The sequence below is a fragment of the Scyliorhinus canicula genome, chromosome 11 (genome assembly GCF_902713615.1).
Source record: "Scyliorhinus canicula chromosome 11, sScyCan1.1, whole genome shotgun sequence".
NCBI lineage: Eukaryota > Metazoa > Chordata > Chondrichthyes > Carcharhiniformes > Scyliorhinidae > Scyliorhinus > Scyliorhinus canicula.
The window spans coordinates 17,650,843-17,663,784 of record NC_052156.1 but is presented as its reverse complement, the minus strand read 5'-3'; the positions used below and the strand labels follow the sequence as shown (position 1 = coordinate 17,663,784).

At 39.6% G+C, this 12,942-nt stretch overlaps 1 protein-coding gene across 2 annotated transcripts in view; it reads right to left on the bottom strand.

Moving 5' to 3' along the window:
- Positions 1–2,001: 2,001 nt before the first annotated feature.
- The window catches only part of spdl1 (spindle apparatus coiled-coil protein 1), a 50,850-nt gene continuing 39,909 nt past the window's right edge, over positions 2,002–12,942 (bottom strand). The window contains exon 12 of one of the 2 annotated variants that reach the window (XM_038812351.1): positions 2,002–3,853. In XM_038812351.1, the coding sequence (XP_038668279.1) occupies positions 3,697–3,853 (157 nt within the window). In that variant the 3' untranslated portion in view covers positions 2,002–3,696. Of the gene's footprint in view, positions 3,854–9,873; positions 12,189–12,942 lie in introns of those variants that run through there. The other variant, XM_038812352.1, reaches the window with a different exon arrangement.

Here is a 12,942-nt window from a genome sequence, read left to right as displayed (position 1 = left end):
CGTAGAAATCCAAGAGACTGTCAAAACATATGAGCCCCAGCGAAAACATTGTTTGATTAACAGTTCGATCTCTCCTGTTAATTTCACAATGTTTTTTCACACACGATAAAGAGGTTTCAATTGCTTGCAGTTTCATCCATTGATACTTTAAATGGTCCAAATGATTGCCACTTTTATTGGACTATTAGGGAGTTTGGTTAAAAAAGGGTGGAAAGTTATGACTTTTTGATTTAAAAAAAACTTTAATTCATTACACACCCTATTGTCACAATGGGGTTTTTTGGTTCTGTGGAGTGTATTGTAAGTGAATGGGCAATGACGTGCCCTCATTTCCCATGAGGAAGACCACTGTTTGAACTTGCCTTCAAAAAGGTTCCCTGATGCAGGCTATGGCTCACGATACCATTGAAGGCACCGTGAACTATGAATCCACAAAAATTGCAGAGGGTATGTCTATCCCCTCAAAAGGAGCCGGCCAGGGCAGGAGTGCAGGATGCGGCTTACAACCCAAACTCGGGGCGGAATTCTCCAAACCCCCGCAGGGTCGGGGAATCGCCCGGGGCCGGCGTAAATCCCGCCCCCACCAGAATTCTCCACCACCCGGGAATCGGCAGAGGCGGAAATCGCATCCCGCCGGTCGGTGGGCCCCCCGCGGCGATTCTCCGGCCCGCGATGGGCCGAAGTCCTGCCGCTGTCAGGCCTCTCCCGCCGACATGGTTTAAACCACCTGTGCTGGCGGGAGCAGGCAGCACGAGCGGGCCCCGGGGCACCGTGCCCCCACGGTGGCCTGGCCCGCGATTGGGGCCCACCAATCGGCGGGCGGGCATGTGCCATGGGGCACTCTTTTTCTTCCGCCGCCGCCACAGCCTCCACCATGGCGGAGGCGGAAGAGACCCCCTCCACTGCACATGCGCCAGTGGTGATGTCCGTGGCTGCTGACGCTCCGGCGCATGCACGGACTCACGCCGACCAGCGAAGGCCTTTCGGCCAACCCAAAGGCCGTTTGCGGCAGTCGGTGGAGCGGGAGCCACTCCGGCGCAGGCCTAGCCCCTAAAGGTGCGGAGAATTCTGCACCTGTGGGGAGGACGCCGCCGGAGTGGTTGGCGCCACTCCGCTACGCCGGGAACCCCCGCCCCTCCGTGTAGGGGGAGAATTTCGCACCTGCTCTTACCTTTAAAATGCTCTACTGAAAATCAGAAATCCCCTGAATGTGGTCAGCATTCCTGGTATTTGGTTTTGTTCATCATTTTCACCCCTCCAACAAGTCTCCCTGACACCATGAAAATTCAGTCCATTATTTCTCACTTCACAAATTCCACTTGACCTGGTGAGTATTTCCAGCACTTTACACTAATTTCATATTTCCAGTGTCCGCAGTATTTTGCTTGTTATCACTATGCATAATTAGCACATTATTTTAAATATTTGTGCTGCATATATAATCACAAATTGCTTCCAACATCACAATCAATATAGACCTATTATCACCCTTGTACAGCACTGCACAGGTCTAAAGTGATCAGATTTGGTACAACCCAAGATTGGAAGGTGCATATTTATAATCACTGAATAAATTACAGTTTGAGTAAAGAGTGCAACCCTCCTTTATTGAAAGTGAAAGCACTGACCTGCTAAAAAAAAACCAGAATTTTCTTGTGCTCGTGATTGCCAGTGCAATAAAATTACAAACACTAGGTTTGGAGCTGGTGTCGGCCAATCAGCCCTAGTGTCTGTTCTGTCATTCAATAAGATAATAGTTGATCAATTTGTAGCCTCAATTCGAAATTCAAGCCTATGCCCGATAACCTATAATTTACATTTTTTGCACCATGAGTACACATGACTAGGATCAACTGGAAAATGCGGACAACACGAATGAATGCATCTGGTACAAAAATAATAAGCATGCCCAAAACAGAACTGTATTTCTCTCAAAGCTGTAGAATCAAAAAGGTAAAGAATGTTAACGACATCCCCATAAAAAGAAACAGTAGACTAAAATGGGTTACAAATTCAAATTTTATTTCCATTTTATTTTGACTAAAATACACAGTCAAGCTACCAATATACAAAACTTCAAAATGACAAATTTAGAGAGTTAGGTCGTGGGAACCAGAAATAGGCCTGAAGGATAAAGACAAAAATTCATGCACTTCAGGCACTGAATAATTAGAGGGAAAACAAAGGTTGCAAAGTTTTAAATTTCACTTTTTATACATTTGCAGCAAAGCGAGAGTTGTTTTTGTTAAATAACCAAGATTATGTTGCAGCCCAACTCATAGCCCTGCATTTGTTATTTGCTCAGACTAGTATCAGATAATATTTAAATGATTATGGCAATCCTTTATGAAACTCAACAGTACTAAAAAACATAAATGTGCAGATCATATACAACAGGTATGATCATAATACTTCTGGAGTTCAAGCTAGGCATGCTAGAATATTGTTTTTAATAATATTCAAAAAACACACTAAATAGGATACCAATACTCTCCTCTACCCCCATCAGAGCTATTACTGATCACATCAACAAGATGGATACAGAGGTATCTATTCCAGGTCTAGGCTTAATATTCTAGCTGTGCAACAAATACATTTCTCAGGGCGACAACTCCAACGAAAATAAACTACTGAATCTTTGCACAGTCTTGTGGTATTCTAGGACTATTTAGTTTTGCGGTCACGGGAACAGAGCTGGAATGACAAACATTTTCACCCCCACCCCAACTGCTTTTCGCATCAGGAGTGACTGTGCGAGACACAACATAGTGGTCAAGAGCACTTCCTTATGTCCAACAGAAGCACAAACAGTCCCTGGAAAAAGGGGTACCTGTATCATGTTCTGAAGAGCAATGGATAATCTGAGGTGCAATGGATCCAACAGATGAGAGTTTCTTCTGTCAAGAACAAAAAAGTCTCAAAAGCCAGAGAATCCACCAAGTGATTCACTTTTAACAGTTTTAGGTCAGAATTTCCCAGCCCCACCATGCAGGTTCCCCCACAGATGTGGCAAACCATTCAAACGGCCAATGACTTCGGTGGGACTGGGCGATCCCACAGGCAGGGGAGGCTAGAAAATTCCAGCCTTAATTGGGAATACAGCTACACATCAGCAATATATTTTCTGACTTCAGCGTCAAAGGAACAGAGGGGAGCCGTAGACTGAAGTTGAGCAATATTTAGAAAAGCAGGAACATATGTATTTCTCATCGAATTTGATGTTAGAGATTAACAACTTCAAACTAGCCAAGAAAAAAAGCAGCAAGAATTAGGGCTCCCAAATTCCAATAGGCCTGGATTAATTTTATGGGACCTAGCATTTCCAAAGTTGTTTTTCGAAACCATGAAGAATGCACAGGAGTCTGTGCAACTTCTTTTTTTAAAAAGGCATTCCTATCCTATTTCATCCTTCTCTCCACTTTATTCTATCAATCATAGGCAGTTAAATCCAAGCTCCTATGTATATCTGTTTATCACAAGATTCAACACACTGCCAAAATGAAATGTGGCATACTGTCATTTTCCATTTACAGTAATACATAATAGAGATGCACATTAAATTTAATTGAGTGCCTGACTTGCAAGTCTCCAAAGTGACAGCTTTTAATATTGTACATGTACAGGTACTTACATATGTGCCCAGATAAAACATTGAAAAGATGTCTTCAACATCTTTAAAATATCTGTATATTTTGTTTACTGTTGGGAACACTGAGATTCAACAGTGGGCTGAGATGACACATGGATGACTGGGTGCAACTTTGGCCGTTTATTCTTCGGTTTCAACTCTTTTGCATCTTCGTCCACTTCTTCCTCATCTGGCTTTTCTAGCTTCACATCAGCCCTGGATACCCTACAGGCAGAGTATTCAAATAATCTTCCGAATTAACGGATCGAATATATGAGACAGTAGGCAAAATCAGAGATTTATCCAGCACCAAATCAGAAACAGCTAACAGGAGGCTATATCCACCACTGGAGACCAAATTCCACAACATTTGGGAATGTTTCAATGTTTTTAGATTAAGTGAGGGAAAACACTAGATAAATCTCCAAACCAGTATACCAAAGCATTTAAAGACAATCTTTATAGAAATTAGTTATACAGTTAATGACAGTACAGTCATTTGGAAAAGCAATCCCATTTCAAAGATCTGCTGTAATTTCATAATTTGACCATGAACTGGAAGGTGACCTGGCATTCAGCCTAGCCCTGTGATCAAAGTGCTGAACAGACAATATAATCACATGGAAATTAGAACACGCAATCTGACCAGTCCAGGTTGGTGGTTATCTTCTACACAAACAGTAATCCTATTCAACTTTGATAGTGTTTTTACTGCCTCTTAACTCTTTACATAGGAAGAGGTTTTTTTCCTGCTTGCTGTCCGAAATCTCTTTCACTCCTCAAACATTGGACTTTTATCCATTAAATCCCACCCCATCATAGTTTTTTTAAAAAATGTCAAATTACTCCATAAGAATATCAGCTGTTCTAATCAAAACAGCCCCAAATGTTTCAGGACTTGTTATACTCATGCCATTGCAATGAAACTGCACTATCTTTTCTATTGCCTCAATGTCCCTCCTATAGGACATAATTCCCATACCGGCTTGACGGAATGTGGTGACTAGGGACTTTTCACAGTAACTTCATACTTGCGACAATATAAGATTATTATTAATTGACCCAACCTTGGAAACACGCCGTCACAGTGAGGAAATAAAAGTTTCTCCTTCTCTGGGTAGACAATCAATATAGCAAAAATTAAAATTTGATACAAAATTAACATTTTATAGCAAGGTTCATTAAACCATTGTCAGAGTGTAATATTGTCTAACTTATACTGGACTAAATACACCATTTAATATTTTTTCTGCACAATGGAAAAAGCAGATTTAAAAAAGACAAGTGTCCAATAAAGGAGCAAATCAAGCTTGCGGACAATACACTCCCTATTTGTCTGATGACTTTTGCATAGATGCATGAACCAACTTTAATGCTGCAATATCCATTGCACAAATTATAACTCATCATGGGGCATTCGGAATTCCAAAAAAAAAAAACAGAACTTGGTTTAATTTTTTAAAAACAGTAACAGGAACTGTATTTTCCCCAGACAAAATAACAAGTTCAGCTTTTGAACCAGGCCATCAAATCACAGTCCCATTGTCAAAAAAATAAAAAACTGATGTAGATCTCTATTACTACAATTCTGCAGGACTTACCAGTTGCTCAATTGTCTGTCCCAGCTTCTTGAAACCATGCACATTAAACTATACAATCTTGTTTTTCAAGGAGACATTTCCATGAAATTACAGCAGTCTACAAATTAAATTCCTCCAAAAATATTTGAATAAAACACCAAAGTTCTTAAACGTTCACAATTATAGCGCTTACAATTAAAAAGAGCATAGATTCTAAAGTGTATAAATAAAATCTAATAATAAACCAAGTTTATGTCAAGTGGACTAATTAATACTTTGAGCACCATCAGGAAACTTTAAACCAAAAATTGTAATATTTATTAATAAATGTTTTGAATCATAAGCTTGCTGTTGCTCTGGTGACTCATCCTGCACATGTTATAGCAACCATAAAGCAGTAAAAAAAAAGGGTCCACTTAGCACTCGAGGGTTAATATTAACAAGAATTGAACTATACCAGTGTCATGCCTTCGTGCAATGCCTATTAAACCATAAGCAGTCCAGTGGTTGAACACAAAATTCAAATCTGGAAATTGTAGTTCGAGCTGGCATTTGGGAATATAGTTTACAAATCTAGTTAGTTATAGTCAACTGGAAATTTGCTCTTTTGGATCACTGGTGACAAAACTAGGGGGAAGAATCCATGCTGAAATCTGTAGTTATGTCGACACCAGTTCTCACTCAACCAGCCACTTGGGGTAGGAAACTAGAATTGCAGCAAAATCCAGAGAAGGAAGCCACTTGGTCCATGGTGTCTGATTATTTGAAAGAATGATCCATTTGCAACCATTCTCTTACTTCTTCCTCCCCTCAACAGTCCATCAAATCCACACCCACTCCCTACCTCAGTATAGAGCAAACATGCAGTTAGCGCAAGCAATTGAGAAGGAAAATGGTGTGTTTATTGTAAGAAGATTTGGTAAAGGAGGATGTCTTGCTGCAGCTGTTCGGGTCCTTGGTGAAGCCACACTTCTAGTAATGTGTTTTGGTCTCCTTACTAAAGAAAGGATACACCTGTCGTAGAGGTAGTGCTGCAAAGCTTCACCAGACCGATTCCTGGGATGGCAGGATTTTTGTATGAGGTGATATGGGGTTGACTAGGCCTGGATTGAGAAGAATGAAAGAGGATCTCACTGAAGTGCCTGAGCAGACTGGATGCAGGGATGATATTCCCCCTGGTTGGGCAGGGGTGGATGGAGAATCTTGAACAAGTGGTCACAGTTTCAGTCACACCCGAGGGGTGACTACTCTTGGCTACAAGTCAGAAGAATGGGGATTTAAATCCACCCAAAGCTCAAAGTTGTTTTGAGCGGCATGGCAGCTCAGTGGTTAGCACTGCTGCCTCACAGGGCAAGGGACCCAGGTTTGACTCTGGCCTGAGCGACTGTCTGTGTGGCGTTTGCACTTTCTCCCAGTGTCTGCATGGGTTTCCTCCGGGTGCTCCGGTTTCCTCCCAGTCCAAAGATGTGCAGGTTAGGTGGACTGGCCATAATAAATTGTCCGGTAGACTCGTCCGCACACATGAGTATTATGGCCTACTCCTGTTCCTATTTTCAAGAGTTCCCTTTTTATTATGACCTTCAGTGACTGAGTAGTAAATGAACATACTAACTCACTTTTACAACCCAAGAACGTTTCACCCATTCGTAATCAATGTGGAAAATCATGCATTTGTGGTTTGACCATAAATAGGAAGTCAACTCGTTACTGCAAAAGCTACAATGCATCAGTCTGCTTCAAATATTACCAGATTTACTAGGAAAGTGATAACAGCACAAGCTGTTTCATAGAAAATACACATGTATGGTGTAACATTAATGCCAGATCCTTTACGTATTACGGCGATGTGTACCCGAACAGGCACTGGAATGTGGCGACTAGGGGCTTTTCACAGTAACTTTATTGCAGCGTTAATATAAGCCTACTTGTGACAATAAAGATTATTATTATAAATGATATGGAGATGCCGGCGTTGGACTGGGGTGGGCACATTAAGAAGTTTTACAACACTGGGTTAAAGTCCAACATGTTTCTTTCGAATCACTAGCTTTCGGAGCACAGCTCCTTCCTCAGGTGAATGAAGAGGTGGGTTCCAGAAACACATATATAGACAAAGTCAATGATGCAAGATGATACTTTGAATGTGAGTCGTTGCAGGTAATTAAGTCTTTACCGGTTCAGATGGAGCGCCTGGAGAGAAGGATAATCACAGGTTAAAGAGCCAGGACAGTTGGTAGGATTTCGCAAGCCCAGGCCAGATGGTGGCCAAGCAGAAACTGATAGCCAAGTTCCTCACACAAATATTATTATAAAAAGATAGTCAGAATGAGATGTTCAGTCCATTGGTATCAGGAATAGCTGCTTCAAAGGCTTTCAGAAGGACAGGATTTCATCTGATGCAATTTTTTTAAGAATTCACAATTTCATTTTAAATGAAGCATTACTGGGTTGGCAATGGGTTTTGTAGTACATTTATAATTTAATAAGTGTTTTTGATGCATTTTATATTTAGGTTGGCAAGGATCATTAATTGGTACCTACATACTGGAAAGAATTATATAAAAATTAAGGAAAAAAGTTCCAGGGAAAAAAAAAGAGATTGGAATAGGTTCCTCCATTGAGACGTTGCTACTAGACCAAGCTCAGTAGTTCATTACTTTGTTTTTTGTTGAAATTTCAATGATCTTCCACTATAAATGATCAGTGCATTTATAAAAGCCATTCAATGAACCAATAATTTTTCTGACATGAGAAAGTATTTTACAAATATCACTTTGCACACAGACATCACTGCAGCAAAGGATTTGTGCTCTGCCCAACCAATCTTAATTTTACAAGGCCAACCCTTGGTGCATTACTGACTTTATAATCTCTGTAATTGCAGCTTCAATATTTATTTCCTATGCCTACCAATTTGGATAAAAGGAAAAAAGCTAGGCCAAGTTTAACATACGGACTCTATAATTCTTCACAAACTCAGCTTTTTTGCTCTCCACACAAACCATTCAACACATACACTGACCTTTGCCTCTGTCTTTTTACCATCAGTTTAATTTGCTTCCTTGCAATTCAAGAAACTGCTCTATCAGTTCTACAGTTGCCTTCCTTAGCTTTCAGTTTTATAGCTTTGCCAGACCATTTACTCGACTCTCTCACTCTTCATCCTCTCTCCCTTCTATTCACGTATTTTCTTAGAATTAAATGAAAATTGCTTATTGTCATGAGTAGGCTTCAATGAAGTTACTGCGAAAAGCCCCTAGTCGCCACATTCCGGCACCTGTCCGGGGAGGCTGGTACGGGAATCGAACCGTGCTGCTGGCCTGCTTGGTCTGCTTTAAAAGCCAGCGATTTAGCCGAGTGAGCTAAATCATAGCATTTACAGTGCAGGAGGCCATTTGGCCCATTGAGTTTGCACCAGCCCTTGGAAAGAGCACCCTACTTAAGCCCACACCTCCATCCTATCCCCGTAACCCCACCAACCTTTTAGGACACGAAGGGCAATTTATCACGGCCAACCCACCTAACCTGCACATATTTGGAAACCGGAGCACCCGGAGGAAACCAGGTAAAGACTCGGTGAGAACACGCAGGCTCCATACAGACAGTGGCCCAAGCCAGGAATCGAACCTGGGACCCTGGAGCTGTGAAGCAACAGTGCCAACCGCTGTGCTACCATGCTTGCATTTCATTCAATGGTATTCTCCGTTCATTGGCCCTTTTTCATCTCCAAATAACCCTCCGTTCCTGGGTTCTCTCATTATCCCCTTCCTCCTCTAACTCTAATATTATGCCGTTTATCTTTCCTGTCAATGTTCCCAATATTATAGTTATTCCACAAAATTTAAAACTGGAAATCCTTAAGATCACCTTTGTGGCACTATACAAAACTAAAAATCTCCCAGCTGCTCATGGCAAGTCGAAGGGCAAGTTTCTATAATAATTGGAGGTGCTCATGCCATAGAAGGAAAACACGAGCTAACTGATTTACAGTGATTGTGAAATATTAATTTTGATATTTCTACTATCCTTTACCATTTTCAAAACAAAAGTAACATGACAATAATATACAAAAGGTTGCAGTTGGTCATAGAAAGCTGGTATTTAGCAATAATGGGTAGAGGGAAGTGATAGTCAGCTACACTGGGGCTAGTGATGAGCAGCATGAAAAGTATCTTTTGGTCGGATAACTAAAGAAGGTAATGAGTGTTTTACCCAACTAGTACATCCTGCATTACTATAACGCATTAGGGGGAGTAGCAGTCGCTCCCCAGATCCAGCTGCATTGGTTTGTTGCATTTAACGAGATATGTGCAAATCACCATCGTTGGTGTTTTGAGATTAATTACATCAAATACAACACTTGTGTATGTAAGAGGAAGGGACTGGCAATGAGAACGTTTACATTTTCTAACAAAACACTTGATGATTAAAAGGCCATGTTGATGCCATTTAAAAAATTTTTTTTTTTTTAAAAAAAAGGTTCAAAAAGAGAAATAGGAAAGGCTACTCATTCTCTTCTTCCATCTTTACTTCTCCGCTCAATAACCTTTCTGAAGTTTATATAACAGAATTGCAGTCAAGACAGCCAAATGTGAAATGGGTCAGTTTTTCACACAAGCAAAGACACCAAAAACAAAAAAGCATAAATTTCATCTCAGGAAAGCGTTTCAAAATTAGTTTTTATTTAAACAATTTTGGGGAAAAAAAATCCAAATTTCTTTTTGAGAATCATTCCATGGTATCAATAGCTTACATACTCAATTCTGTATCTGGGAAATTCTACAAATAACATGCTCAGAGTACTGAACCAGCCCTTCAATTAAGAGAACTAAACAAAGTATAAATTCTAAGCTCAGGCTTTTGGGGAAAACAGAGGCATTCGGGAAAAGGTATTTTAATATTTTCATGTAAAGTCGAGAGAGAATTAGTTTAGTCATATTGCTGTGCAAAACATTTAAAAAATAAAAACTATTTTAGATATTGGAAATTTCAGTAACTAAAAAAAAGCAATTGGAAATGTAACCTTTCCAAGTAGCATTTTTTATATTGTGATTGGTTCACTAACAACCAATGTTTGGCAACTGTTGACACAGGGAAATGCGATTATAAATTGTTTCCATAGGTACATTTAATCAATGTCAAATATGGACATTAAAAAATCCAAAATTCATGGTGATGTATATGTATTTATTGTACATACAAAGGTGCAATTATGCAATATTTAAAATACATAACTTGTAAATGTTCTCCGAGAATCTCAAAATTGGAATTTCCAATGAGAATCCAGCAGAGAGAAAAAATAATGTGTATGGTCAAATTCATCAGACTAGATGTCTGATACAGGGCAGTGAAGGTTATATTAATATTGCTACTTATCATACAAATAAAAAACTAAATAATAGCATAAACTATGGGATACCATATTTATTTGAATAGTGACTCAGGATCAGAGTAGGAACGGAAATGGCAAGTATTTTATATCTGGCCAGCTGTAAGAGCTATGTAGAATACAATCTTGCACTTTATGGAGTTAGAAAAGTCAATGCTTCATTAATTTTGTTGAAGTCGGATAGGAACAATTCAACCAGGTGGCTTCCAGTGATTGGTTCCAATGCACGGTTGCCTAGACTGATCATATCCTTTATGGCGTATTTTTACTTAATATTTAAGCATGCCATGCAAAATGTTTTACATTTTTTGCCAGTCGGGAAACGGTAAGAAGCCTTTATCATATCAGATTATTCAGGAGGAACACTAAAAAAGTCTAATTGCCCAACTGATTCCCATTATGACTTGTGTGACACCCAGGCTCTAACACCTCAATTCACCCAATTAAGTTGCAATATGCAATAAGTAGGTCTTTAAATGTTAAAATGCATTCAATTTTTCTGGAGAGAAAATCTGCATCACCACACGCAACCAGTAGAAATGCATTATTTGTCCACAAGGAGGTGCTACTACACAGACAGTTTTCCTCAAAATATGGAGCTCAGTATTTTTATTCAGCACTGAGAAAATAGCATTTAAAATTGCATTGACAACACGTTTTCTGGACCAAATTCATCATGATAGCCAAAGGCTTTGAGACAATAGGTACCTTGGAAATATTGGATTTTGTGATTGTAAATTTGTATTCATGACATAAAAAGGCAACATTTTAATAATTTCTTTTGGAGATCTGCAGTCTGTCATAATGCATCACAAAACGTTCAGCACATATGTGGAAGTAAAGCTTCTCTCCGCCACCACCCCGACAGCTTGTTCAACGCTTCCCCAGGAAGAAGTTATGTCATATAATCCAGAGTACTAGGGTATAAAATACTGACCATTCAGTAGAAATAGGACAATATGTAGCAGATCAAGCATGTTGAGCGATTTCAGAAGACCACATCTTTGGAATTCACAATACTGGAGAACATACCCTATTTAGGACTTTTTGCTATGAATAAGATGCTGACTGTGTAATGAGCAGCAAGGGCAGTGGAAGAAAGAAAGGTATTGCTAGTTTGCAGGAAGAATTTTTCCAGTGCAGTTACATGCACTACTTTTTAAGAAAATTCTACAGTACTAATTATTTGAACAGGAACAAAAAAATTGCCTCAATGCTGTTCTCAGGAAGTCAGCAATGTTGTATTTATTGCCCATTTCTAGTTGCATGCAACTTCTTAGTTGACTGGAGGACATGATGAAAAAGACAAAACTTCTACCAGAGACCTAAAATTCTGAGGAAGAGGGAGGGCAGGAGGAGTAAGGAGAGGGCCAAGAGGATAAGAGAGAAGGTATAGGGGGAAATGTCAGCTTTCATAACGCTTGAGCATTGTAGTCCAAGTACAGACCAGAAAACATCAGATTACATACAGAATTTGTAGCAGTTCACACAGTATTTAGTGGCTGAACATGAATTTTACTCAGGAAGCATTCTTTTATCAGATGACCTATATTTTGAAGTGCCAGTTTAGCCCGTTGGAGACAGCACCGATCTAAAGTTGTTTAAGATAGGAGAAAAGACATAAAAAGGACAAAGAAAAAGATTTCAGAAAGGTTTCTATTTCAAGAAGACATTCAGGTTTCCATTGCAAGAATACATTCAAAGTGCTTATTTTAATATTTGCTACCAACATAATGCAATTGTGTGCAATGCAATGATTTTGTTTGAATATCAGTGGTCTAATATAGACAAGCTGATATCAATGACATGCAAAGCTAATCTATTCTGAATTCAAAGTTGCTTTTGTACTGTGCATCAAATCACCTAGAAATTTGAATTAAGCAAATTAAACATGAAGAGCTCCAACAATTCAAATCATTAGGCAAGTTAAAATAAGCAACTTCAAATTACGCAATTATATTTGCCACTTGAAATGATACATGACCCCAAAATTGTGGAGTGCAGGATCGATCCTGAAATAAGAAAATGTGATGGAATAAGGGGATGCATCAGTGCAACAAACAGACTCCTGCAGCCCATCTTTCTTTCCGTGAGCTCCTGCTTGCAAAAGACTGTCAAGTGGTGTTATAGTATCACACATATTGGCTAGATCAAGAACTGCATTGCCAAAAGAATGGAACAGATCACCCAACTGTTTTGGCGGCAATTGAACGAGCAGGGAATCCAAACAGTTCGGAAAGCAGAATGCAAAATTGAAAGACAAGCCAAAATGGAATTGATCAGTGTTGACTGTAACTCATAATATAGAGCTGGGGAAGTGCTGTATTCCAAATCAGAACAAAATT